The 22740-nt window shown below is 37.8% G+C and overlaps 1 protein-coding gene and 1 non-coding gene across 3 annotated transcripts in view; one reads left to right on the top strand and one right to left on the bottom strand.

The window, feature by feature from the left end:
* Positions 1 to 11894: 11894 nt before the first annotated feature.
* Positions 11895 to 12001, bottom strand: LOC125911961 (U6 spliceosomal RNA). Its single transcript, XR_007454539.1, has one exon. It is a non-coding gene; the product is annotated as a U6 spliceosomal RNA (small nuclear RNA).
* A 1619-nt stretch (positions 12002 to 13620) lies between these two features.
* Positions 13621 to 22740, top strand: part of CDK15 (cyclin dependent kinase 15) — a 78762-nt gene continuing 69642 nt past the window's right edge. For both annotated transcript variants that reach the window (XM_049615171.1, XM_049615170.1), the window contains exons 1-4: positions 13621 to 13764; positions 14476 to 14625; positions 14826 to 14920; positions 22486 to 22565. In XM_049615171.1, the coding sequence (XP_049471128.1) occupies positions 13642 to 13764; positions 14476 to 14625; positions 14826 to 14920; positions 22486 to 22565 (448 nt within the window). In that variant the 5' untranslated portion in view covers positions 13621 to 13641. The remainder of the gene's footprint in view (positions 13765 to 14475; positions 14626 to 14825; positions 14921 to 22485; positions 22566 to 22740) is intronic.

Here is a 22740-nt window from a genome sequence, read left to right as displayed (position 1 = left end):
AGCAAGTTCAGTGGAGCAGTAGATGCAGAGGTTTTATTGAGGGCGACTTAAAGAGAGAATAGGAGGTAAGAAAGTAAAGACAGCACCTTAAAGAAGTTTTGCTGTGAACTGAGATATAAACTTGGGGCAGTAGCTGGAGGGGGTGTGGAGTCAAGATATAGAATAGGTACCCAAAGCCCAAGCATTAAAAACAACAATAAAGCACAAATAGTTGATATGAAGGCAAACCTAGATTTCCTATTGGAAAGAATGTGACCTTGCAAAGGAAAAAAAGTAGTTAATGTGAAGGTAAACCTAGATTTCCTATTGGAAAGAATGTGACCTTGCAAAGGAAAAAAAAAAACAAAACAAAACACAAATAGTTGATGTGAAGGCAAACCTAGATTTCCTATTGGAAAGAATATGACCTTGCAAAGAAAAGATATTCAAACATGTCTTTCTATAGATTGTCATAGACTCAATACTGACAGCACACAATCTGAGTTGAATCTGTTTATAAATATAGGGTTTTTTTAGCATGACATATATTATACTAATTTGCAAACCTGTATGTCTCTCTTGTTAGATTCTAAGCTCCCAGATAGTGTTTTTCTCATTTTTAAATTCCCTAGAGAATAGCACAGCACCTTGCACTTTAGTAATTGTTCAATAAAATTGTTTATTGAGATCTAGCAATTTACCAATTTGTTGAAATGCAGTTCATTGTTATAGACATAAACCACCCTGACTGACATAGGTTCTAATTCATATCCTCTGATTGATTGGCTGCTGAGAGGAACTGAGGAGTGATTCTCCCACAATCCTATCCTTAGAAGTCACAGAAGACAAGGATCCTCCTGCACTCAAAGGGCAAAAGGATTGAAGGCAATGGTTTACCTGCCCTGGGGCAATCAGTGAGTTCTTGTATGAATGGGGGGGGGGGGGGGGGGGGGGAGGCAGGTGTGATGAAGCCTCTGGGAAGTAATGCTATTTGGGCTAATTTTAATAATATTGCAATACAGTATATTTTATGCTATTTGCAAAATGTTTCATGCGTATTTTATTCTCAACCTGATTGGTATAATCATTCCTAAAATACAGACGAAGTAATTGGGGCCCTCTGACTTTCCAAGTTAATCGAACTACTCTAAGTGGGAGAGGGTCTCCAACCGAGGTCTAGATCTTCAAACTCCAAATCCTATCTTCCCCCTACTTCAGCTCCTCCTGGATCAGTTGTAGAATAAAGAGTTCAGGACTAAGATAAAAAGTAGAGTTCAAAAAAAGAGATGATAGAGGTTGACAGAAAAGAAGTAACAGGATTAGTAAAGGCCAGGATCAGAAACTGAGAATGACATTCATGGGAGGGCTGTATACAAGGACATGCCTCAGAGTAGGGTCAAAATGAACAAGTAAACACCGGTTCTAGGCTCCCACCCTGTACATGTATGTGTATATGTGTGGGGGTGGGGCTGCATTCACACACATACATAAATGCTATTATTTAATTAACAGCCAATCTGAATGGAGTATAAGATATAGTTCATGCCCTCAAAGAAGATACTTAACTTGTTAGGAAAACAATCAAAACAATGATTAGAATGCACACCTGAGACGATCAGTGATCCAGGAGTTCAGCCTTGAGAGAGACTGGGGGTAGTGGTGGGAGAGGGATCACAGAAGCAAGGAAAGGTTCAGAGCAGAGCTGTAACCTCAGGTAGGACTTGAAGGAGGAACAGGTCCAGGGGAGGGAGGAACATATCAGATGAGAACACGGGAAAGTTCAGTCACAACAGCAGGGAAGGTTTGTTGGACATTGAGGTGTGAATGCAGTGAAGAGTAAGTGGATGACTGGGGAACAGAGGTAAACAGGGCAGGATAGTCAGGTTGTGAGAAGCCAGGCTGAAGAATGTAGCCTTCATTCCATAGGTATGTAGGGGAACTTTGAGAAGTGATCAAAGAGGAATTTTTGAAATATAACACAGAAAAACCTTTTGGGCCTTCAAAGTAGAGTTTTAGTCTGTGTATCTTGTTTTACTTAACCATTAAAATAGAAGCTGAGTGTTTTACACTTTTTATTCTTACTGAATTAGGTTAGGTTTCTCTCCTGATAAGAAGGGTAGTTAAAAATAACTTAGGGGGTGCCTGGGTGGCGCAGTCGGTTAAGCGTCCGACTTCAGCCAGGTCACGATCTCGCGGTCCGTGAGTTCGAGCCCCGCGTCGGGCCCTGGGCTGATGGCTCGGAGCCTGGTGCCTGTTTCCGATTCTGTGTCTCCCTCTCTCTCTGCCCCTCCCCCGTTCATGCTCTGTCTTTCTCTGTCCCAAAAATAAAAATAAAAAAAACAAAAAACTTAGACCTTTGTTTTAAAAACAGATGCTGAGATTCTAAATGGCTGAAGGACAAGATAGGGGTACCCAACTCTCACTGACATCAGGGAGCACATTACCCTGTGGCTGAACTTCATGAAAGAGGGTAATGTCTCAAATGAGGAGCAAAGATCTGCTGATGACATTGTAATTTAGGGGAATTATTTAAATAGAAATGCTTCTACCCATCTCATATTAGGAATAATTAGTGGATTGAATGACTAATCACCAGATGTAGGCAAGTAGATGGCTAACATGTTATTTTTAGAATGGAAGCATATGGCTATATGAGAGTTGCTGAGATATATATTCATAAAGTCTATATTATGAGATGTAAATAACCATTAAAGCATATTTAAATATCTGTATCTATATCTGAGTTGTGTAATATGTCCCTAATAATGTTACACTTCTCTTATTCTTTCCTTGTCTCTGTTTTGTTGACAAAACCTGTTCTACTGACTTATCTTAGCATTCTGGATCTCAAGCTGGTCATGACATGTCACTTTTTTTTTTTTTTTTTTTTTTTTTGCTAAAAATCAAAAGCAGTGGTTTGGGCTAAAGGCCCTCTTTTTGTGTGCGTGTTACAATGTATAACTTGTAAATTGTTATATAAACATTTAAAGAAAACATTTAGGTCCCAACCTACAAAAAAGCAAATATTTATTTGCAAGTGAGTCGTTTGAAACTTAGAACATGTTTTCCCATAGAAACAGCGAGGTAAATCATAGTTTTGTTCCTGGACTAATCCACAAATGTTTTTTGATTTATGATATTGTTCAAATAATGTGCATTTGCAATGAAAAAATACAGCTGAAAGCAATAATTTTGTAATACTTTATAATTTTAAAAACAAGAAGGAAAACCCCTTGGTATTGAGCGGGTAATTTTTCATGACTGCTGGTACTTAGAAGCGGGTTTTAGGGATGGAGAGTTGGATGGAAGCTGTGGAGCTCTGGATCGCACAGGGGAACTGGAGGGCGAGCAGGAAGCAGCGTCCGCCCAGCCATACTGGACCTGACGCGACAGCGGAAAACGTGCCTCCTTATATCTACACAGATCAATATATCCTGCCCTATTTTGAATCAATCGGGATAAAGTAATAAAATCCCTACAACTCGGCAAACATCTATATATAAAACCCGGCATTGCCAATCTGTTTGCACACTCCTGTCAACCTTTACCAACCGGCCCTGCTGGGGCAGTGGGACTGACAGCCACGCGACGGCGGGATTCTCGGGCTGATTGGGAAACTACTGTTCCCTTCGCACAGCGATGAGGGGTTGTAAAACACACAAGCAGCTTGTCTTTATTAAAAGGTCGATACTGTATTTTGTTGACCATGGGTTGGTTTTTTTTTTGCATTCATCTTTAATTTTTTTATTAAAAAAATATTGCAATAAGATTCTTTATTATTTTGATTTGTCTTGATTACCGGGTTTTGTGGGGCTTTTTAATGCTCCTTGCTGCCTCATCCCAATCCAGGCACTGGTGGGAAGCAGTGAGGAAGGAAGACCTATAAACAGTGCCCCCATACATTATACTTTTCTGCCTTCCTTTCTCCTTCTCGTCCTTGTCCCTCCCTCCCTTCCGTTTCTTTTTTATTTTTTAAATCTGCTTTTCTTACTTTGGGCCTCCAGCTCCAGCAACTTTCCCTGGCTGTTACTGAAGGCTCTCCCATGGCCGGGAGCCAACTGGCTCTTGGGGACTGGGAGCTGGGGAGGGCATAGTATTTCTGAGGGGCAGAGGCCTAGTCTATTTTGACAGGTTTTAAAATGCTTGTTTTTTGTTTTTTAATGTGGTTAAACCCTCTAAATTTCAGAGCCTTGAGGCCAAGTCTGGTTTGCCCATGCCTACTAACTGCTAGTCTTATGTATATGGTAAATGCAGTTGAAGGGGAAAAAACTGATTAAGTAATTGGACAAGGAGAAGAAAAAAGATTTTTAAAATACGATTATGTAAATGTGAGGCAGAGATTGCCTGAGGTGGGATCACTTTGGCTGTGAGTGGCAGAGTCCAAAGAAAATTGGCAAGAGTCACGTGTGGTGGGAGAAGAGATTTGGGATTTGGGACGGTCATTCCTTTGAAAAAGAAGTTGAGAGGGAGGAAAAGTTGAGTTGGCCAGTTCTGCATCCTGGCCACTGAGTGGTGCTGTGGGTACAGGCTGGCTGCTTTCAGGAATGAGGGACAGAGGAGTTCAGGCATCCTGGGAAAGAGATAGGGGAGGGTCAGCCACAGAATTTGCTGGGATCAGAAAGGACCTATAAAGGTCAAGTTTTTGTAAGTTGTGCTTATTTGTATTTAAGTACCCACAATATATGCATATTTTAAAGCAATAGTAACTTGCAGGAGACATTTCAAACAGTTCTAAAACTCTACTGCTTTTAGTACTGTGGAGTGTACTACATGTCAGCATGGACGGGTTCCCAGGCTAGACCACTTTACTCTGACAGAGCAAGAAACTTTAGGGCAATGTTAAGGAAGGTTATGGGAGCATCTTATAATGCATTCCACACAAATTAACAATGTCAAGTTGTACAAGGTACCATTATTCTTTAGTCACTACTTCTGTAGTGGACTAATTATTCTGACTCTTCATTGACTGTGAGGAGCTGCTAGAAAGAAATTGGGTGGAGTTGAAGACAGCAGATGGAGTGTGCTCATCTCACCTCTACTTTCAGACATGTATATTTCCTATCAGAGAAGAAGTTCTTTCATGTGGGTTGGGACATCATCCTGAATACCAAGAAGCAAAATTTCCTTTCACACACAAGGGAACAGTATGCTAAGTTGATGGATCCACTGTGTGGGAGGAAAAGAGTGTTCATAGCACTTTTGAGTGTTCATGGTGTGGAGACATGGTTAAGAGCATAGACCCTAGAGTTAATACTGGTGGGTTTAAATTTTTTTTTTTTACATTTATTTATTTTTGAGAGAGAGAGAGGGCACAAGTGGGGAGGGGCAGAGAGAAAAGGAGACAGAATCCGAAGCAGGCTCCAGGCTCTGAGCTGTCAACGCAGAGCCCGATGTGGGGTCCGAACTCACAAGCCATGAGATCATGACCCAAGCCGAAGTCAGACACTTAACCGACTGAACCACCCAGGCACCCCAATACTGGTGGGTTTAAATTCCAATTCTAACACCTATACTCTGCAAAACTTTGGACAATCCCCAGTTTTCTCAACTCAACTTTGGGAAATAATTATCTACATCACAGAATTCATGAGATAATGTATCCTAAATGTTTGGTGAGAAAGGATAAAAAAATGGTGCCTAAAGAAAGAAGGGAGGACCGGCACAGGCCTGGAGATTCTTTGGTATGATTGATTACCTCCCTATTTTCAAATTGTATCAAGGAGGAAAATGGTCAAATAGGTTAAAAGTATGGATTTTGGAGCTGCTCTGCCTTGGTTCAAATCCTGGTTCCACCACTTCTTGCTTGTGTGGCCATGGGCAAATTATTTAATAGTTCTGACCACAGAATTGTTATGAGTAAATACAAGTCAACTACCCATGTGTTTGCGTGATTATTATTGTCACTTTTTCCCTACCTATAGCTGGAGGACTTGGACTAAACATGTGATAAGACGCCTTGCTATAGACCTGATTATGCTATATTTACAAATCTATTTTTTATAAAAACATTAAATTGCTGTTTTTAAAAAATCATACTGCTATATTGAAGGTGGAAAGTTAAATATAGAATCAGTGTCCCCATTTCAGTGGGCACCATACATCAGTTTAAGTCATTTCTGGGATTTTTTTTTAATGCATTCAAATTCAAGAAATCAAAACAAATAAACAATCATACAAATGCAAAGAACAGAGAGAAAACATATGGTCTGTAGAAGCAGATTTCCCAAGGAATCCTACAATTTTAAATAATTGGTCCTTTTTTGGTATGGTGTCCAGTATAATTGCATTGCTTCACGAAGCTAAGTCATTCTGTCACAAGAACACCTCACAATTAGATTTCTTTACCTGTCAGTGAAATGTCTTTTTTAACTGTCATTGCTTTCCAGTAGTTTTAGAATGTTGTTCTACACATATGGAATCACTTAGCATTCTTGAGTGTTCCATCTGTAGTTAACAGTTTTGATTCACAACAGATAAACTGCTCTTTCAGAAGCCAATGCCACGATTTGGAGAGAGCCTCAATGAGAGGCAGGAATCTAATATCAGAGCCAGTAGCACAGAATTTAAGCTAGAAAACTGGTAATTGGGGCATTTGGCAATTCGAGCAGAAATTTCCAGGGCTCCAGAAATTGTCTTCTAAATCAGTAAGAACTTGTGCGATTTGGAAATGTGGTCATTGTGCTCCACATACTTTCTCAATTACTCATCAGTTTTGAACGTTATTCTTTCTTGAAGGCAGTGAAAAAAGATGACACTGGAATTTATGCCATCAACTTCATTGTAGAAATTAAGTACAAGTAAACAAATAGCACACCGAATATGCAATAGTAATATGCTGTAAATAAAGACCATAGCTACATTTAAAGGAACAAAGGAGACTCAGATCCCATATGCTTGCAGTTCTGCTTATTGTCAGAAGACAGCACTCTCAGCATGTAAAAGTTTCAAGTTAAACTACTCCAGGAAGAAGGAAGACATGTGATTTAAGAATCCTACATTATAGCTTTTATTTGGACCAAAGATGATGTCATGTTCCTCCTGATTCATGAACTAGAGTCACTTACCTATTACTGGTTCATCCTGAGTATAATAACTAATTTAAATTTAGGCCAAAAAATTAACGAGAAATGCAACCAAACTGAGATTTTTGTGCTCTTTGTACAAATACTGTTATCAGAGGGAAGTGGGTGGGAGATAGGATAGATGGGTGATAGGTATTAGGAGGCACTTGTGATGAGCACTGGGCATTGTATGTAAGTGATGAGTCACTGAATGCTACTTCTTTTGTTTGTTTGTTTTTTGTTTTTTGTTTTTTTTAATGCTACTTCTGAGACCAATATTGCACTGTATGTTAATTAAAATATAAATAAGAACAAAACAAAACAAAAATACTATTATCAGTGTGCCATCATGAAATAAAATTTGGGAAATTTGGTAGTTTGGGGAGCTTAAAATTTTTTTACTACTGCTAGTTGAGTAACCTTGAGAAAGCTCCTTAAACTCTTTAAGACTGTTCTTTCATGATCAAGTGGGGATAATAGTGGTATCTACTCATTGTCATGAAGTTGGAAGGATCAGCTTGGAGTCTGGCACAGAACAAGCACTGATGTGGTTGCTGTTGCTACTATTATTATTATTATTTCTGTATTTTTATCTAAAGCCTCTTCTGCTTTGTTGACAGTAGGAAGGAATATAAGCAAATAAGTAACCAAAATGTATAGATTTCATGTGAATATGCTTTTTAAAATAGTCTTCTTTTTCTACTTTCTTTTTAGAAAATTCTTAAGCACACACACAAAAATGAAGTTCCATATAGCCATCACTTAGCTTAAACAACTATTAATATTTTACCAAATTTTTTTATCTCCATCATTATTTTTCTGGAATATTTCAGAGCAAGGAAATTATGTCATTCTACCCATAAAGTAGAATCCCTTAATGAGTAGGCATCCCTTAATGTAGGATTGTTTTAAAACATATTCACCATGCAAAATTAAAAATAAGTTCTTAAGTTATCTGATACCATATTTAAATTTCCATATTTATTTCAGAAATGCTGTTCTACAGTGGTTACCAGGGGCTGGGGGTGGAGGCAATGGGGAAATGTCTGTCAAAGGCTGCAAAGTTTTAGGGGTGCCTGGGTGGCTCAGGCAGTTAAGTGTCCGACTCTCTGTTTCAGCTCAGGTCATGATCTCATGGTTCATGGGATGGAGCCCCATGTAGGGCTCTGGGCTGGCAGCATGGAGCCTGATTGGGATTCTCTCTCTCCCTCTCTTTGTGCCCTCTCCCCCCACTTGTGCTCTCTCTCTCAAAAATAAATAAATAAACATTAAAAAAACACAAAGGCTGCAAAGTTTCAGATATGCAGGATGAATAAGTTCGGGAGATCTAATGTATAGCAGGGTGATTACAGTTAACAATGCTGTACTGTGTACTTGAAATTTGCTAGGAGAATAGTTTTGTTTGTTTGTTTGTTTGTTTGTTTGTTTTTTCCAGAGAGATTTTAATTGTTCTTACCAAAAAAAGAAAAAAAGTTAACTATGTGAGGTGAGAGAGATGTTAATTAATTAGCTCATTGTGGTAAATATTTCACAATGTATACATATATCAAAATGTCATCTTGTACACCTTAAATATATGCAATTTTTACCTGTCAAGTATACCTCAATAAAGCTGGGGAAAAAAGAAATGTCATTTTACAATTTATTTGTTCAAATCAGGATCCAAACAAGGTCTACATATTATGTTTGTTGTGTCTTTCAAAACTTTATAATTCACTTTTTTTTATGCCATTAATTGCTAGAGAATCAAGTTATTTGTCCTTTCTGATTTGGCTGTTTGCTTCATTGTGGTGTTAACTTCTCTGTCCTCTATATTTCTTGCAACTTGTTTTTAGATCTTAGACAATTGATTAGATTCCAAATCTTTTCCTTTTTTTTTTTTTCAAGTTTATTTATTTTGAGAGACAGAGCTCAAGAAGGGGAGGAGCAGAGAGACAGGGAGAGAGAGAATCACAAGCAAGCTTTACATTGTCAGCACACAGCCTGATTCAGGGCTCAAACTCATGAACTGTAAGATCATGACCTGAACCGAAGTCGGATGCTTAACTGACTGAGCTACCCAGGTGCCTCTAAATTTTTTTTCTTTAGCCAAAAATATATCACAGGTGATGCTGTATACTTCCTGGCTCATAGTGGCTGGGTATCCCAAATTTCCCTAAGATGGGTCAGTAGACTCAGATGTTGTAAGCCTGACCCTTCATTGCAAAGTTCCTTATCAATCTTTTACCTAATGATTTTAGCCTTCATTGATGATTGCTGCTTAGCTCTATGATTGTATAATAGGGAATTTTCTACTTCTAACATTTCTTCTTCATTAGCTGGAATTCATATATAAGGAAGAATTTCCCCCTCATTAATTACCTGATAACACTGGGAAAACAATTTCTGTATAAAAGACAAAATAAACTTGATCCCCCCCCCCTTATTTATCAACATTCAGTCATGAATTGGTGCACTAGAAACCTCTAAGTGACAATTTTGTTTAGATAAATGTATGGATTTTATGTATTTCATGTGTTTCAATCCATTGCAGTCATTGTTCTTTTTGATACTCACATTGTCCCATCTTAAGCCAAATGGGAGTCCCTTCAAGTTGGCTACTACATCCTTTTAAGATGACTTCCATTGACATAAGATGAGCCTGTGACATCTTTCTTTTTTAAAAAGTTTTTATTTAAATTCCAGTTAGTTAACATGCAGTGTAATGTTAGTTTCGGGTGTACAATATAGTGGTTCAACACTTCCATACATCACCCAGTGCTCATCACAAGTGCACTTCTTAATCCCCATCACCCATTTAACTCAAGCCCCCATCCACCTCCCTTCTGCTAACAATCAGTTCTGGGACATCTTTCTTGATAACTTCTTAGCTTTCATGTTCTTGGTAGTCAGCCACCATTTCTCCATGGATGTTTGATTCTTTTTAATGGGAAATGGTATTTAGAGACCACAAACGGAGTATTAGGGTTGTTCATTACTATTGAGTCAACATTGTTTCTAGGTCTTTTGGCTGACAGAATTTTGTTTTTAAAGAAAAAAAATTTATAAGTTCATATGGATATTTCCAAATAAAATGTAAGATAACATGATTTGGGGTCACCTGGCTGGCTCATTCAGTAGAGCATGTAACTCGTGATCTCAGGGTTATGAGTTTGAGCCCCATATTGCGTGTAGAGATTGCTTAAAAAGATAAAGATAACATGATTTTTATTTGGCTTGTTTGATTTGATATTTATGTCTATTTTTTCTTATGCTGAAAAGTTTAGTTCTGATGACATTGTCATAATTATGTATTTGTTTAATCCTAAAATACACCAGTAACAGTTTCAAATAATAGCAATATTGCTAATGTTAGTAAAATTACTGACTACAGTGTATTTCTCCTCATGTCTTTGCCACACGAAAACACAAAAGCATTTTGTTTTTTCCACCTAACAATGTATTTTGATGATCATAGCCTATCATTACATAGAGGTCTCTCCTTTTTATAGCTGCATATTGCTCCATTGTATGAATGTTTATTTTTAATGTTTCTGACAAACTTCACATTATTCCTCCTCTTACTGTCTGTTGAATACTTGTGATAATCTACATATTCTAGAAAGGTTATAATTAAACCATAATTCCTAATAATTGGGCTAAATTTAGACAATGCAAATATTGGAAAAAGTGTAAATTTTCAGCTAAACATAGTAGAGTAGTTTGAATACCCAATGACTGAGAAAGGAAAAAGGACTCCAAAAACATATGGAGGGAGAATCTAGCCTGAAATTGTCTATAACCTGTGATTTTACTGCTTGTTAAAAAATGGCTACTATTTGTCTTAATACAGATTCCCCGAAAACACAGCCTGAAGCAAAAGCTTACATGCTAACACTTAATAATTTTGAGGAGGAGAAGTCATGTGCAATCCCCGGGAAATAGAAGGGAGGAGAAAGGGAATCAAAGCAGAGAAGGAGGGAAAGCAAGCAGGTTCAGGGAGTATGTTTCTGAGCTGGCCTCACCTCCTTAACAGACATTGTGGGTATCATAATGGCAGTGCACTCCGCGGGACTTCCTCATGTCTCGATTGTGTCACCTGACCCTGACAGGCTATGGCCAGGCATGGGAGTCTCTCTTGTCAGTCAGCTTCATGTGTGGGGGCTCTTTGGTCTGTGACAGGGGGAGGTAGAAGTAACAGTGGCCATGCTTTGAGACAACATAGTGGGCTTCTCAAGCCATGAAACTGACCAGGTTGCTGAGGTAGGTCCGGCCAACCTGGAGTGGTGTGAGCACTGGGTCCAATTCACAGTTCAAAATGAAGTCATCTAAATCTTCTGTCCTTACTCAGAAATATTTGATAATAAAAATTGTTTTGGACATAGATCTAGCAAACATCTTTTTTTTTTTAATTTTTTAATGTTTATTTATTTTTGACAGAGAGAGAGACAGCATGAGTGGGGGAGGGGCAGAGAAGGAGGGAGACACAGAATGTGAAGCAGGCTCCAGGCTCTGAGCTGTCAGCACAGAGCCCGACGCAGGGCTCGAACCCACAGACCGTGAGATCATGACCTGAGCCGAATTCGGACGCTCAACCGAGTGAGCCACCCAGGTGCCCCAAACATCTTTTTTTTTTTTTTAATGTTTATTTATTTTTGAGGCAGGGGGAGGGGCACGGAGAAAGAGAGGGTCTAAAGCAGGCTCTGCTGATCTAAAGACAGCAGCAAGCCTGATGTGGGGCTCGAACCCACAAACCTTGAGATAAAGACCTGGGCCAAAGTCAGATGCTTAACCAACTGAGCCACTCAGATGCCCCTAGAGCTAGAATTAAGAAGTCATTTAATATTTTTCCTTGACTTTATTTATTTATTTATTTTCAGTATGGAACGTTTTGGGAATTTGTGTGTCATCCTTGCACAGGGGCCGTGCTGATCTTCTCAGTATTGTTCTGATTTTAGTATATGTGCTTCCGAACTGAGCACTTCCTTGACTTTAAAGAAGACTGTAAATAATTTTTGAAAATTCTGAAGGGTATTTCACAGTTTCCCTGAGTAGCCCATCTAGTATTTAAACATAGCATTTTAAACCTTAAAAATATCAGGCTATTCTATTTAAGCAATTTGTGACTTAGGTGAATAACCCCCTAGCTAATAAAAATGCTAGCCATTCAAAAAAATCTAAAACTTATGATAATTAGAGGGTGATAAGGAAAAACTGTCTCATGCATGGTCTGGGTTTTGTATAATAAAATTCACAATCTCCTTTTAGGCAGAAATCAGCATTTCTCATAAAAGGTATTATAATCAAATTATGATAAATTCTAACAGAATTAAGTATTCTGAGAAATTAACTTCTTTCACTTTCTGTTGATTGTTGGTCAAAGGTTTATTTGGTCTTTAACCAAATAAAAATTTTTGAGGTATTAGTTTAACTGGTCATTTTTTTTTTTTTTTTACTAAATGTCTCTAATTTGAGTGAATCTTTAAACTGGCCTATTTTACATCTCTTCTCTTATGGAAATTTTGAAATAAAACTTCAAATTTCATAATTCATAATGAAATGTTCATATTTAATTAAATATGTTCATAATGTTCATAATTAAGTTCTCTGAAACTTTCCTTTAACTATTGAGGCTCAGGTATCAAATATAAATAAATATTGCTGTGGTAATAGACATGACTCATTTTTCACCCCTTAATGATACTGATTATATGTGTGTGTGTGTGCGTGTGTATCCTACATTCTGTCTCATTCTGATTAGTACATTATAGTGGCAATAACATTAGGAGTCTATGAGAGAAAAAGTTCTGTTCAAACACCACAAAGTTAACTCAAGCTATTTCCTTGACATGTCATGCTATTAATATGGTAAACATTAACTGCATTTATGTGGCAGGAAGGGGTGGGGGAAGGAGTGGGAAGAAGAGAGAAAGAGAAGGAAATATTTTATGCAAACTCCTCTCTCCCCACCATTGGATAATATCACTATCTGTATAGTAAAAACAACACAGTTGCTTACTAGATCATTTTTGAATCAGTGAATGGATGACTACCGCTCTGGAGCTATTAAATATTATATACTATTGCTTGGAGGCAAAGAGACAGAGAACTATTTTCTTGTTCTATGATTCTGTGGTTTCTTTCACTACTAAAAGCTGGCTAGGTTGCAAATTTATTTTAAAGTCTGAGAAGCAAAACGCTTTCAGATGAAAGGCAGGGAGAAAATACTCCTCAACATGTCCACTTTAGCACCAGGGAAGCCTAATCAATATCATTATCATTTACATGGATAAGCAATGTAAATTCATAAAAGCTAGGTATACTAACAGCACTAACTTATGCCTGGAATAAGAACTTTGTGCCAAGATTGATTCTATGCAATATTAGCTGTCCTGTTTTCGGTCGTGCACGTAAGAATGCAGGCAGCCACCTTTTCGATGTAGTTTCTTGCGCTGATAAGGAAAACTGCTGAAGTCATGAGGCTGCTCCGCTCACAGCCCTCATGTGAGTCATATGAAAGCTCCAGCATTGCTGACCTCTGGCAAAAAGGGAGCGAACGAGGACAGGAGAAGCAGAGGGGAAGAGGTTCAAGTGCGGGTTTTCTCCTTGAACCTAGAAGATTATGGGTCAAGAGCTGTGTACAAAGACTCTCCAGCCTGGATGCAGCTGCCATCGCTGTTGGGAGGGAGGCGATGCACACAGCTGTCAGAGGACTGCGCCTGTGCCGGCGGAGGCTGCGATCGAGGTATTTGTAACCCGGGAGGAGCATCTACCTCTGTTGATAAACTAGGGAGCTCAGAGACTCCCTTTCTGGAGCAGGGTCTGATTTCTCTGCGATGGGTCAAAAACAATAAAAAGAAAATTCTATTAAAGTCACTGAGAATTTATGGCTGTTGCTATCAAGTTTGGGGATGTTCTTGTAAAGCAAAAGGGAAAAATAATCCTATGCTTTGGGCTACACGAAATTCAGTTGACTTGAAGTTGAGAAAGTAGTTATTTTCTTGGAATATCTGAAGTCCTAAGTTACACAGCTGAGCCCCAGAAAGCAAGCTGCAGTATTGGTATGCTATGGATTCAAAATCACAATGATTAGCTTATGACTATTAGCAATGACATACTAGAAAATTATTCCCCAAAAGAGATAAATTAAAAGAACATGAAAAGACTGAACCAAACAGAGAAAAATTGGAAACCATCCATCAGAGAGATTTAAGTTAATCTAAGTGTTAAAGAAATATTTTTAAGTGAAGAAACAATGTAGAGTTTTAGCAGGTGATATCATTATGGTCTTTTTTAAGGATCTGACTTTCAGGAAAGGATTTGCTTTTTGGGGTGTAGGAGGCTTAGAAAACATCTGAAGAGTAACAATCAGATAAGTGAAGAAAAAATGCTTTATGCCAGCCACTGAGTCTTGACTTTGCATACATTTTATTCCTGTACTGTCTTTTTTCTCTAGCTAACAGACCTAAAAGAAGCATCATGTTCCATGACTTCATTTCACCCCAGGGGACTTCAGGCGGTCCGTGCCCGGAAGTACAAGAGTAAAAGGCCACGGAGTAACAGTGATTCTTTTCAGGAAGAGGATCTGAGGCAGGGTTTTCAGTGGGTGAGTGAACAGCTGATGTTGAAGTAGAATGATTTAATACATGCTTGTCTAGGAGGCTGGCCTTTACTTCTAGGGCAGGTACTGAGAGGGCCCCAAGTATACTTGGGCAATGCTAATTTCTCTGGGAAAAATGTCAACCCTAAAAAACGTGTTCTTTCTTTCCTTCCCACCTCTCTCCCCTCCCCATTCCCCTTAAGCAGAGGAAGAACCTCCCTTTTGGGACAGCCTCATCTTACTTGAACTTGGAGAAACTGGGTGAAGGTTCTTATGCCACAGTTTACAAGGGGATTAGCAGGTGAGTAACTCATAGCTGGGAGAGACTCTAGAGATGAGGATCCCACCCCTCTGATTTGAAATTATAGAGCCAGGTAACACATGACAGAAGTTCAGGACCAGGGTAAGACACCATAGTCAACAGGGAGAGACATGATGATTTAAATAGTCTGGCAAGGAAAACAAACTTCTCTTGCCCTAATTAAAATCAGTTCACTAAGACGTTTATCAACTTCTCTCTCTTTTATTCAATTTAAAGTAGAATTTTTCTACTGCTGACCCAAAGAACAATTACTGCTCTTCACAAATGCAGCTGGTAAGGTGTCTCTAAAGGGTTTTTCACGTCTCTCCCTAAAATACGAAGACAGAGTTTGCAACGTTGAATTTGTTCCTTCATTCTTCCTCTTACCTTCATAGAAGAAGCTGCACTTGGATTCTACAAAGCATGATACATGCAAAAAATTATTAGTATTTGGGTTTGTATACTTGTAAAATATATAAAATGGTTGGAGAAAAAAAAATAATGCTAATCCAGAAGCCAAGTGCCCATTTTGGCTAATGAAGTTTATTGAACATATGTGAAAGATCCATGAACTTCATTGGTTTTTAGTCAAGATGAGAAAGTCAGAAGGTCTGCTTTCTTTAATTTATGTTCCAATGGAGAAAATAGTAGCTCAATAGTAGTTAAATGTTAATTTTAAAAATGTAATATAAATATTGTAAGACTAGTTATTATTTATCCTAGTAATCACATTATTAGTTTTTAATGTTAAAACAGGATTTTAGGCAAAAATCATTTTATATACATTATTTAATACAATTCCATAGACTATCTTAGGAACTAAGAATATAAAATGTTTCCTTCAAGGGAGTCAACTGAGTAATAGTTTCAAAAATACATCAGAGGGGCACCTAAGTGGCTCAGTTGGTTAAACGTCCAACTCATGATTTCAGCTCAGGTCATGATCTTGCAGTTTGTGAGATCGAGCCCTGCACTGGGCTCTGAGCTGACAGCATGGAACCTGCTTGGGATTCTCTCTCTCCCTCTCTCTCTACCTCTCCCTGGCTCACTCTCTCTCTGTCTCAAAATAAATAAACTTAAAAAAATACATTAGAAATACTTGTTTAAGTGCATAGAGATATACATACAAGTACATTCATTGCAGCAAGATTTATAATAGAAAAAGTAAAAAAATCAGAGTAAAAACCTGGTCACAAATGCCCATTCATGGAGTACTAGCTAAATAATCACCATGCAGTGAAGTGGTGTGCAGTCATCTAAAGTATGAAGGAGATGTACCAATACAAGGAGATGTCCGATACTTTAAGAAACAAAAGCAAGTTACAGAACAATATGTATCCTATATTCTCATTTAGAAAAAAAGTACTCAGGTTTACTATGCATGTATAAATTTATGTGTGCGTTGAGGAGTCTGGAAAAATGCATAAGAGATTGTGAAATGTAGTTACTTCTAGTGGCTAAAACTGTGGTGGGCAAAGAAAGATTACTCAGACTTTTCACTTTATTCCTTACCACAAAGACATTACATTTATAATTTTAAAATAAGTAAAAAAAATCACAGAGATGAATGCCAAATAAATTCAACACCAATTACTACTTTTTAAAACTCTGAACAAGATAGGAATAGCATGATAATTCCTCATTATGATGTAGAGTATTTCAAATCAACAATCCACATACCTTCTTTCTTAAATACTAGAGACACCTCCATTGATTTAGAGATAGGACAAGAATTCTCATTATCCTTCACTGTTAAAGATTATAGCAAATATTCTAGCCAATGCAATGACCAAAGAAAACCCCTGACTATCATTTTTGTGGATTACAGAATTGTCTACCTAAAAAACCCAAGGCAATAATCCAAGGAGCCAGTAGCAGCAGTATGACAGAATAAGGTGATCAGCTACAAACTCAAAATACACTTATCAAAAGTTGTCTTGTGTATTAACAATAACCAGTTACTAGAAAGTTCAGTAAGGGAAGTTACTCTCACAACATCAACAACAAAAATCATTACTGTCAAAAAATGGGTGAGGGTAACTGAGGGACATAAAGACTTGAGAAAGAGTCAGACAGGCACTCATTCATTCTACTAATATTTATTAAGTACCTACTGTGTGCCAGACACTCTTTTAGACAATAAAGATTCATTGGAGAACAAAGGTGACAAAATTCTCTGCTCGTACGGAGTGTACATACTAGTCACGGTAAGATAGGCAATAAACAAATTAATGAAAGACTGAGTTTATTGAAGAGTGAAAAGTGCTTTGGGAAAGAATAAAACAGTGGAGAGGGATGGGGAGCGCCAGAGTAGGGTGGTGGATGACTATTCTAAATAGAGAGATGAGAAGGGAACACTTGAACACAGACTCTGACAAAGGTGAGGCAGGAGCCATGTGCATGTATAGTGGAAGACAGCCTCATGCAGAGGGAACAGCAAGCAACAAATCCCTGAGGCAGGAGGAGGCCAGGCATTGGAGGGGAGAGTGGAAAGACACGTGGACAGGGAAGAGCTGCAGTTGCAATAGATGGGGTGTATAAGGTATTATGGATTATTCCAGAGATTATTGAAGTACAGAATATTTGAATTAGAAAATCTAATAGTGCAAAGATGTCAGTGATTCTTTAATTTCAAGTTTTAATATATGTTATTTTTTAAAGTTTATTTATTTATTTTGAGGAACAGAGAGAGAGAGTGCGCACAAGCACAAGAAGCAGGGGAGGGACAGAGGAAGGGAGGGAGAGAAAATTCCAAGCAGGCTCCATACTGTCAGCATAGAGCCCAAGGCAGGGGCTCCCCCACGAACCTGAGCCAGCTAGAACCTGGCTCTATCTCATGACCTGAGCCAAAATCAAGAGCCAGATGCTCAACCGACTGATCCACCCAGGCACCCATCAAGTTTTAATATATTCTAAATATGTTCAAAACCCACAATAATTAAAATAGTATAGTATAAGAAAAGGCAGATCAAAGAAATGTGATTTTTTTTAAGTCCAGAATAGTCACAAACCTAAGTATTAGTAAGGTCTAATATATAATCATGGTATATACATCAAATCACTATCAAATCAGTGGGGAAAAGAAGACAGTCCAATAAACGAAGCTGGGATGATAGTTAGCAACTTGGAGTAAAGTAAATATATAATATGAATTCCTAGTAGATTAAAGAGCTAAATGAAAAAGAAGAGATAAGAGCTGGAAGAATAGGTAGAGGAATTCTGTGTAACCTTTGGGCTAGAAAGGTCTGTCTCTTCAAAACACTGAAGTCAGAACCCTTAAGTGTCCATGGTGCCCCATCTACCCATGTATGCTCTAGGGAGCCCTAGTTCTGAGAGACCTTAGGATATTTCATTGAAAGTTACTATTGCCAAATTGTTGCAGGGAACCCTAAAACAAAGTAAAAAATGTGATTCCTTATTATAGATGCTCTCAGCATCTTTAAAATGTTAATGTATACCATTACTATCTAAGAAAGATTAAGAAAACTGAAAAAAAAAAACTTTTGTAATGTTTATTCATCTTTGAGAGAGAGAGTAGTGGAGGGGCAGAAAGAGAGAGAAACACAGAATCTGAAACAGGGTCCAGGCTCTGAGCTGTCAGCACAGAGCCCAATGCAGGGCTCTAACTCACAAAACGTGAGATCATGACCTGATGCTTAACTGACAGAGCCACCCAAGTGCCCCAAGAAAAATTTTAAAGTGTAAAGCATTTTCTAAACATATTTGACCAAAATACTGTTTTGGGGGGTGGAGAGAATTTCACAGAGGTATGCTCTGAGTAAAAAAAACATTTTGGAAAATATTGAACTTCATAAAAATTTTAAAGTTCCAAATTTCAAAAACATGTTCAAATAGACAAAAGAAATTGGTGAAAAGTATATGCAAAATATTTCAATTAAAAAGATATGCAAAATATTTCAATATCCAATGCAAATTAGCAAATCACAAAAGAACAGAAAAGACCAATAAACTTAAGAAAATTCAGGTCCACAAGTAGTTAAAGAAATAGAAATCAAAATATGATAATCCTTTTTAGGCAAATTAAATAGGCAAAAAATAAATGAAGATAAAAGTATGACACCAAAAAACAAACCCCACATTTATGAGGGTATGTCAAAGGGACACAGGAACCAACTGAAAGAGCTCCCAAAGGACAAATCTGGAATATTTGAGCAACAAAATAAACTAATATTGGATTATAACCTGAAGTGTAAAATAAATATCTATGAGTCTACACTGATATAAATAAATGGCTCAATAAATTAATAAATGGGAGAGAAGAGACAATTTTCCTGTGCAGAAGAATTCCAAATAATTTATGTAAATAACCCACCCTCAAGGAGTTGAAGCACAAATCCCCACTCCTTAAGTGTGACCTACTCATAGTGACATTCTTCCAAAAGTACACTGTGGACAGGGAGTTGGGGGGGAAAGAACTACAGTGAAGAAACCTGACAGATACTATCTCAGCCTGGTGATTAAGGCCAATATAAAGTCATAAATTCTGACAATAGTATGTATCCTTAATATGATGGGATGAAAATGGCACTTTACCTTCTCAAAATCCATATCCCCAGTCTAATCATCAAAAAAAAAAAAAAAATCAGAAATACTACAATAGAGAGGTATGCTACAAAATTTTTCACCAGTACTCCTCAAAACTGTCATGGTCATCAACAAGTCTAGGAATCTATCACAGCCAAGAGGAGCCTAAGGAGACATGACAACTATATATAATGTGGTATGCTAACAGAGAAAGGACATTAGGTAAAAACTAAGGAAATCCTGGGGGCACCTGTGTAGCTCAGTCGACTGAGTGTCCAACTCTTTCAGCTCAGGTGATTGTCACACGGTTTGGGAGGTCGAGCCCCGTGTAGGCTGTGCACTGACAGCCCAGAGCCTGCTTGGGATTCTCTCTCCCCCTCTCTCTGCCCTTCCCCCCACCCAAAATAAATAAATAAACTAAAAAAAAAAAAAAAAAACAACTAAAGAAATCCTGATAATCACACTGCAATATGTAAACGTATCAGACATTGTACAGATTTAACCTACAAATTCTGTACGTTGATTATGTCCCAAGGTCAAAAAGACTAAGATAGATAAATTTATTGATTTCATAAATTTTTACATATCTACCATATCTACCATATCTACTTTAAAAAAGATAAAAAGAATGCATTTTGAAATCAAGTTGGAAAACCATAATAAACTTGTAAATGTTATTTTTTAAAAAGGCAATATGTAACAGCAAGTAAATTTTTAAAACTTAAAAATCATCAGGGTGCCTGGGTGGCTCAATCGGTTAAGCGTCTCACTCTTGATTCCAGCTCAGGTCATGATCCAAGGGTCCTGGGATTAAGCCCTCATGGGGTTCTGCATTGAGCATGGAGCCTGCTTAAGGTTCTCTTTCTCTCCCTCTGTGCCTCTCCCCTGCTCATGCTGTATCTCCTCTCTCACTCTCTCTCTCTGAAAAGTTAAAATAAAATAAACTTAAAAATCATCTATGAGGCACCTGAGTGGCTCAGTCAGTTAAGCAGCAGACTCTTGATTTCGGCTCAGGTCATGATCTCACAGTGTCAGGCTCCATGCTGTCAGCTTGGGATTCTACTTCTCTCTCTGCCCCTTTCCTGCTTGCTCTGTCTCTCTCAAAGTAAACAAATAACTTTGAAAAATGATCTATAATCCATCACTCTAGCATAACAATTGCACATGCATAATTTGTCTTGTACTTGCACATGGTTTATTTAAAGTTACAAACATGGTGTGCTTGCTATTTTGTATTCTATTTATTTTATCATGAATATTTTCCACTTTCTACATGACTCTGGACTTGAGTTTTTGTCACGAATTCAAAATATTCCGTTGTGTTGATGTACCACACATTTTTAAATTGTTCTTCTAATGTTGGACATTTCAACTATTTCTATTTTGTTCTATTATGAGGCACCTGGGTGGCTCAGTCAATAAAGCAGCTGACTCTTGATTTCGGCTCAGGTCATGATCTCAAAGTAACCATAAGCTTTAGTTAATAAACTATAAGTGTTAGTTAATAATAGTGTATCAATATTGGTTCATTAATTACAACAAATGTATCATACTAATATATTCACAGTGGAAGAAACTGGATGTGGGGTATGTGAGAACTCTCTGTACTATCTTCTCAATTTTTCTGTAAATCTAAATCTGTTCTAAAAAATGAAAAAACAAAACAAAATAAAAACTCTGCCCAGTGTTGGCAAGAAAGTGCTGGGATGGCCATTCTCATGACCAGTGAGTGGTGTATCACTCTGTGGCATAATTTGGGAACATGCATTCAAAACAATAAAAACTTGTGCACAGCATACTCTGACTTAGCAATTCCAACTCAACCCTAAGAAAAGAATAGGGGCTGTGTGAAAAGACTGATACAGACATGATCGTGACTGTATTTTTATAATAGTCAAAAGAAACATTTCAAAAGCATTTGGAACCGGCCAAGCATAAACACACTGTAGTGTATTTATATGATAAAATATTATATCATTATTAAATATTTAATTAAATATCATCCTATACTGTAAAGAATGAATAAAAGAAAAATGGCAGAAAAGCAAGTTACTGATAACATGACATGAATCCCGCTGTATTGAAAATCGCGTATTTATACATGTATTAAAATCTCAGTTCTCCGGCACCTCACTTACATCCGTGAACAAAACATTGAATAAGGGGAGAGCAAGAGGAGGTTAGAGAAAGAGGTAATGGTGGGCCTGGGCAGGTCAGGTGGCACCTAGAAGGTAGTTGTAAGAATTTGGCTTTTATTCAGATTGAAATGTGACCAGGGCACCTGGGTGGCTCAGTCAGTTAAGCATCCAACTTTTGATCTTGGCTCAGGTCATGATCTCACAGTTTGTGGGTTCCAGCACCCCCCCTCCCCCTCCCCCCATCAGGCTCTGTGCTGATGGTGCAGAGCCTGCTTGGGATTCTGTCTCTCCTTCCCTCTGCCCCTCCCCTGCTTGCGCGCGCACACACACACACACACACACACACACTCCTCTCTCTCTCTCTCTCTATCAAAATAAATAAATACATAAGAAAAAAATTTTAACAGAGTGAAATGTGACAATAATGGTAGGTTTTGAGCAGAGAAGTGATTTATTCTGAAATTCCCTTAAAAAGGATCCCCCAGGCTGCTCTATTGAGACAGTAGGAGTACAAATGTACAAGTAGGGAAACTGTTAAGTGGCCACTACAATAATTCAGATGAAAAATAAGGATGGTCCAAATAAGTGCAGAAAAGGAAATGAAAGGAACAATATACATCAAAGTATTATGAGGATGGGTTTAGTGCCTTTCTGTGTTCTCCAAAGTTTCTATAATGAGTAAAGAGGAAAAAAATATTTTGGTATACATACATATGACTTTTAAAACTGCCTATTTTTAGAAAATTGTGGATTCATATGCTGGAATATATTTGGAAGGAAAAGCTACTTTCATTAAACTATCCTTAGTATAAACTGCTGCTATGAAGCATCTCAATAAATGTGTGTCCTCCCCATCCCTGTCCCCACCCCCGACTCTTCCAGGATAAATGGACAACTAGTGGCTCTAAAAGTCATTAGCATGAATGAAGAGGAAGGAGTCCCATTTACAGCTATTCGGGAAGGTAAGATCCAAGAGATCTATCTTACAGGTCCTTGATTTGGTAAGAAAAAAAAAATCCATTGAATCTATCCATTCAGCATCTAGCTTTTGATATTTCTAGAAGTAATATTATAATCACAACTGGAGAATAGTATGGAAGTTCCTCAAAAAATTAAAAATAGAACTATCCTATGACC

The sequence above is a fragment of the Panthera uncia genome (genome assembly GCF_023721935.1).
Source record: "Panthera uncia isolate 11264 chromosome C1 unlocalized genomic scaffold, Puncia_PCG_1.0 HiC_scaffold_3, whole genome shotgun sequence".
Classification (NCBI taxonomy): domain Eukaryota; kingdom Metazoa; phylum Chordata; class Mammalia; order Carnivora; family Felidae; genus Panthera; species Panthera uncia.
Note: the sequence above shows the minus strand (reverse complement) of the source record. Positions and strands in the feature narration are given on the sequence as shown.